The 6,500-nt window shown below is 42.0% G+C and overlaps 1 protein-coding gene across 5 annotated transcripts in view; it reads left to right on the forward strand.

The window, feature by feature from the left end:
* The window catches only part of CAST (calpastatin), a 62,535-nt gene extending 56,474 nt beyond the window's left edge, over positions 1-6,061 (forward strand). For 4 of the 5 annotated variants that reach the window (XM_009280570.1, XM_009280578.1, XM_009280562.2 and 1 more), the window contains 3 exons: positions 1,892-1,971; positions 3,091-3,157; positions 4,801-6,061. In XM_009280570.1, coding sequence (XP_009278845.1) covers positions 1,892-1,971; positions 3,091-3,148 — 138 coding nt within the window. In that variant the 3' untranslated portion in view covers positions 3,149-3,157; positions 4,801-6,061. The remainder of the gene's footprint in view (positions 1-1,891; positions 1,972-3,090; positions 3,158-4,800) is intronic. The other variant, XM_009280587.1, reaches the window with a different exon arrangement.
* Positions 6,062-6,500: the final 439 nt, after the last annotated feature.

The following is a 6,500-nucleotide window of genomic DNA, read 5'->3' on the forward strand; positions in this document are numbered from 1 at the left end:
GTCCAGCTTTTCATCCCCCAGTACCCCCAAGTCCTTCTGGGCAGGGCTGCTCTCCATCCCTCCATCCCCCAGCCTGTATTGATAGCTTCGGGTTGCCCCCGACCCAGGTGCAGGACCTTGCACTTGGCGTTGTTAAACCTCATGGGGTTCACACGGGCCCACGTCTGGAGCTTGTCCAGGTCCCTCTGGATGCCATCCCGTCCCTCTGGCGTGTCGACCGCACCACTCAGCTTGGTGTCATCTGCAAACTCACTGAGGGTGCACTCGATCCCACTGTCTATGTCATTGATGAAGATATTAAACAGTACCGGTCCCAATACGGACCCCTGCGGGACGCCACTCGTCACTAGTCTCCATCTGGACACTGAGCCGTTGACCACTACCCTCTGGATAGTAGCGACCATCCAACCAATTCCTCATCCACTGGACAGTCCACCCATCAAATCCATACCCCTCCAGTTTAGAGAGATATAATAATCTTAAACACAGCTGACAAACACGTATCAGACTTCTCCCAGCAGTGCTCCCAGTGATGCACATGTGAGGCTACATGAAATGAACGAGCAGTGAAAGCTGCATAAATCTGGAGGTCACCAACATGAGAATGGTGTTTGAGAAAGGATGGTTGTGCTGGAAAAGAGTATGAAGAAGGGGAGTGAGATTTGGTCCACATGTGAGAAGAATCAGTCAGACATGCTTTTTGCTTGCTCTTAACCCAGCGTTTGTTACCTTGAGCTTGAACAGGGGGAGAAGTCTTGTATGGCTTTGAGACACCCACCATGCCACTGCAGTCACCTTACATGCTTCCTTGGCAGAGGAGCCCAAGGGCACTCTGGGGCAGCTGGTGGGATATCGGTGCGAATACCGTGGACTTCTTCTGTTTTCTACAACTGCTCAAACTAGTTAGGAACCAGTAACTCCCTCTCATTAGCCATTTGCTTTCTTACCCCTGTATATGACGTGTTCTATCCTGTGCCCTGGTCTGTCACCTCCAGGCAGAGGGAACGGTACACATTTTTTTGAATGGTGAATAGTTTTTGTACTCAGCTGGTTAAAGCAGCTGCCTTTGTCTCTCTGCTGCTGCTGACTCCCGCCAGCCCGTCCCTGCCTTTTTCCTGCAGTGGTGACCTGCCTGCTTCCTGCAAGGAGAAAGAAAAAAACAAAGCTTGAATTTACAGGATCTTTGACCAAACCAGTATATTAGCAGTCAAAAATTAAACCCCTTGGACAGACACAGCTGTGAAAGCATAACAGGTTCCCAAGTGAAATTCTGCATTAGCTTCCTTAAGCTTATACTACAAGACACCCAGATACCAAGAGTGAATTACAAGTTTGTCCATACTTAAAATGTTGATTATGATTGTCTGTGCTTTTATGCTGTGTTGGTTCCTCTCCTGGGGAGCAGAGAAGAAGCAGCTTTGAAACTGAAGTTCAAATCAGATGTGATTCCTGGGAGGAAATAACTGTGTTTCCACACAGCTTTTCTGACCACTGCGGTGCTTCCCAAAGTGCTTACCTTGACACTGAATCCTCAGCCACCTTAAGACAAACTATTGGTGTTTTTAAGTGCTGTTTTATTTGGTTATGAACTTCAGAGCTAAATCTTCTGCTGCAACATTATTGCTTTGTAGTAAATACAAAATCTGCCCATATATACCAGCTTTTTTGTCTGTGTATGCTTTCTGGTGCCCCAGTCTCCCCAGTATTAAACAAGGCTCCAGGTTCCAGCTTGCTGTGGACTTAGGGCAGTAATTACATGCATGTGTCCTGCATTGAGCGCTCTCCCACCTTACCAGCCACGTATGTAACAACGTGGTATGGCAGATGTGAAAGTAGGAGCCATCAATTCTTTATTCTGTTTGTAACTGTAATTATTTTTTTTTCTTTGGAGTGTAGGACAAAAGTGGAAAGGAAACCATCACCACTAAACCAACCCCAAAGAATAAAGGAAAACCCAAAGAACCTAAAACGGTAGAAACATACATATTATAATACAGTCATGGTTATCATACACTATAAACATGAAGGATGGGCAACTGGATTTTGGATTCATATTACATAGATACTACTTTGGGTAGAATTTTACATCAATAGGTTGAACTTGATCTATGTACATGCTTACAAAAACGGGAGAAAAAAACCTGTCTGTTTCAAGGGAAATTTTCAGTGAATGGGAGCTAAAATATGTTTCTTTCAGAGAGAGTGTGGTCTTCTACAGGGGGCTCAGCGCATGCTCCACAGGCTCCTCATTCCCATATTTACTGATCTGAGTCACACTTCACATGCCTATAGCTGCCTTGGGATCCCTGTCACTTTTCTCTTTTCTTGACAGTTTTAAATAATAGCATTCTAAAACTGATTAGAATGTAACTCCTTCAACCACACGTACTTTTCTCAAGTTACTATCATAATCTATTTTTTAAAAAATGAATGAAAACCTACATATATTCATAAAGAAGTACACAGAATTAATCTGGTGGGAAAAGGAAGGCAGTTGTTTCTATATTGAAAAAAAAAAAAAAGTTGCTTGGCTTTTGTCAGAAATACAGATAAAGGATTTAGGTAAGGGTGAAACTTTTCCCATCACATTGTTCTCTCACAAGATGCGTTCATGTAGATGCCTGAATCAGATGGTAACATCTGCTCTAGAAATTTTATGTTTCAAGTGATGGGATTTTTTCTTTATTATGGAATTGCCACACATGCCTTTTGTGTAACAACAGAACAGTCTTACAATTTTTGGTGTAAAATTGGGGGGGTGTCTTTAACTCCTCTTCAGAAGGATGTATTTTTTGATGTTCTGAGTTGTGACTGGATCACTAGCATGGGTAAAAAGATGTTGAGAAATAGGGTATGAAGAGGTCAGCAACAGCGCTCTTTATCTGAAACAAAGTAAGTGATGGTGGAAAAATTAAAATATATATACACAACAGAAGATACAAATACTGTTTGTATCTTTCTCTATTTCAAGCGCAGATCATATTTATGTTTGAACTGTGATGACTTCTGATGAGTATCTGTCACTGTTTTATTTCAGATTTTAGCTTAGTGCACAGTTTCATACTATCTCATGCTTCTCTTGCTGTTTAGGCAAAGGGACAGTCCTCCAGCAGCAAATCTGAGAAGCAGAAAACAAGCTAAACGTTAACACCATTGGGTGAGATTTCTTCCTTTCTATTCTCTGAACTACCACAAAGACAACTCATGCTGGTGTTATTAAAGCTAAGTTTTGTTGACAGTCTTTTAAGTGAACCAAGACATGGTTAGAGGTGCTGTTAGACACTACACTTGGAATGACTTTGAACTTCAGTGTTCCTAGGCAGAAAAGGCCTTACTTTTTTTTCACACCCTTTGTCCATACAGTTTGTACAGAGTTACTTCATGTAGCTGAATTCCTCTAGGTTCATGTGGCATGACATACTGCTTCCCCAGTAAGACGTTTTTACAGAGTAATGAAGACCAAGCACATCTCAACTGGTTGTTTTTAACTTCAGGACAGTGAGCTTACATCACTATGTGACTAATTTTGGAACAGCGCCCCAAACAGATATAAAAAGCCCTACAGCTAAGCTGGCAGGTATAGCAGGCTTCAGCGTTCTGCTCTCAGCTTTCCTGGCACAAATACAGCCTTGGTCTGTGCACATATTCCGCTGCCACCGTGTACTTCTTTGTACTTAGCTTGATCACACCCTTAACATAAGAGTAAGTAATTGGAGTCTTTCATCATCATCATTAGTTCATGGAAGTATTCACGTAACTACACTTTGATACTTGATACAAGTGCCTCGCACCGGAAGGCTTTTTCCTGGGGTGTGGAGAAGAGAGGCAAGGGCACGTCCAGCACCGGGCTCCATCCTCCCGTGTGCCAGCCAGGAGGGTCCGAGTTCTGGCTTTCTGAAGAACCTGCAGAGGAGCCTCTCTCCTCTGACTGCAGAGGCAGTCCTGGCTCCTCTGAGAGTATGAGTAATTGTATGGAGTGAAATCCCCTGTGAAGGTGCGGTTTAACCTCAGTGGGCAACTGAGCCCCACCCAGCCGCTCGCTCACTCCCCCGCCCCCCCCAGTGGGATGGGGGAGAGAATCGGAAGAGTAAAAGTGAGAAAACTCGAGGGTTGAGATAAAAACAGTTTAATAATTGAAATAAAATAAAATCATAATAATAATAGTAATAACAATAAGAAGAATATACAAAGCAAGTGATGCACAATGCAGTTGGGCACCACCCACCGACCGATGCCCAGCCAGTCCCCGAGCAGCGGCCCCCCCAGCCAGCTTTCCCCAGTTTATGTACTGAGCAAGACGTCACACGGTATGGAATGTCCCTTTGGCCAGTTTGGCTGTGCCCCCTCCCAGCTTCTTGTGCACCTCCAGCCTGCTCAGTCAGTAGAGCATGGGAAGCTGAAAAGTCCTTGGCTCGTGTAAGCACTGCTCAGCAACAACTAAAACATCGGTGCGTTATCAACATTATTCTCATACTAAATCCAAAACACAGCACTGTACCAGCTGCTAGGAAGAAAATTAACTCTATCCCTGCCGAAACCAGGACAGAACGTTTGGCAACCAAGTTCAAATGGGTGAGACAAAGATGCATTGTTGCTGCATGTCTGCAGTGGACTGCTATCCTCACTGCAGTATCACTTTCAAACAATACCTAATCTCTTGTGATATTAAGTCTTCCTGGATTTCTTTATGACACTAGACTCGTGTTTCAATAATTCTTCCCAGATTTATTCTGTGAATTTTTTTTTCCAAGTTTAAGAAGATAAGCACTCTTGACTTTTTTTTCTTTCTCTTCCCCCCAGGATCTTGACACATCATGTAAAACATCTTCTTTCTGTTGGTGGATAATTGTTCCTGAAGAACAAAAGCTGATGCAAAAAGCATGTGGTTATTCTGGGTGGTTTTTGTACAGTGATACTTGCTGGACTTTTTTCATATTTTCTTTTTTCCCAGTAGTAGCCTAAGGTGGTTTTTTTTTTTTCCCCTAGCCATTCATTTTATTATACTCCTATACTTTGACTCTTTTCTAATTTTATTCAGTTTTCAGAGGGAAAGAATGCTTTATATTTGCAATAAATATATTTCATAAATGAATAGCAATGCCAAAAAAAAAATCTGCAGACTTTTGCACATAGTCTCCACATAGTGCCTGTAAATCTCAGAAGAATTTGTATGTGCTAGCATTTTTAACATCGCAGTGAATGCATTAAGTATTCTGGAATATAATGAGCTTTAGTTATCCTCAGCCTGGCTTTGCAGACTTTCCTTAAGCCAGTTCCTTGTAGGAAACCATAGGTAAGCTGAGGGTAGCTAAAGAGTGAGAAACTGGGGATTAACCGCTTCATCAAGCGCATCTAGTAATAAAATAGGTAGTTTGGATGCTGCCTTAACTGTAGTTAAAACAACAAAAATACACCAGATAAGGATTTTAGTTTGTTTTTTTTTTTATTTCCAATCGTATCTGTACTGTTATCTCGTAATTTCAGGAGTCTCCTGGACTGAACAAATACAAATCCTGGTGTAACAGTGACACCGTTACCATCACAGAAGAGGAAATAAAGAAGGTGTATGAGCCTTAGCAGAGATCAAAGAGAAGTTCAGGTCAACAGGCAGACTCTTTTTAATTTTATTTTGCACTGTTTCTAGTCCTTGCTTCTGGTCTCGCACTCCAGAAGGGAATGCAGAAATAGGGCAGAAGTTAATGCTGCAAAGAACAATGTCATATTCACCTGCTCTGCAAGAGAAGAGGCACGAGTAGGTACCTCTCGTAAGTCTGCTGCAGACAGGGCTGTCGCGACTGAAGTGTGCCAAGTGCCTCCATGTTTTTCTCTGAGTTCACAACCTGCAGAACATCTTTTTGCACATCCTTACACATGTACTGCTTAATCATTAGCTTGCAGAGGAAGGTCATACCAGCATTTGTACTGATACCAAAATCAGACATGTAGCATTGCAGACAGAGACAGCCCGGAGATTTAAGTTGGGGATATTTAGACTTTTGACTGTACTTCGCAGTCTGTACTGAGAACCTGTGTCACACTAATAAAGTTTTTAAGAATGCATTATGATGTTCGTAACTTCTAATTTATTGCTGCTGTTATCTGAATAGCTATTGCAAGACAAAAGAAACCCTAGAAACAATTAAAAAACCCCAAACATTGGTATATTAAAACTGAACATGATGTGTTTAAAAAAAACCCTGCAAAATACTTGTGAGTGATGCCTCAGGAAGGCCCTCACAATCTGCTCAAGATCCAGCTACAGTTTTTTCCCCTTGCTTTGGTTTTCAAAGCTGTATCACAGTTAACTAGGACCAGATTTAAATAACTTGTGGTCTCCCATTGTGTAGGGAAGCAGCTAAAAGATTAAGACGTAAGCACAAGAGTTCTCAGAAACTAAGTGATTATTTTGCTGCAAAATTCCAGTTAGAATTTTTGTTGAAACATATGATACACGAATGATTAACAGTCATTCTCAGGCAACAGAACAAACGGTGTTCTAA

The sequence above is a fragment of the Aptenodytes forsteri genome, unplaced genomic scaffold (genome assembly GCF_000699145.1).
Source record: "Aptenodytes forsteri isolate BGI_AS27 unplaced genomic scaffold, ASM69914v1 Scaffold203, whole genome shotgun sequence".
In the NCBI taxonomy this organism is placed as follows: Eukaryota; Metazoa; Chordata; class Aves; order Sphenisciformes; family Spheniscidae; genus Aptenodytes; species Aptenodytes forsteri.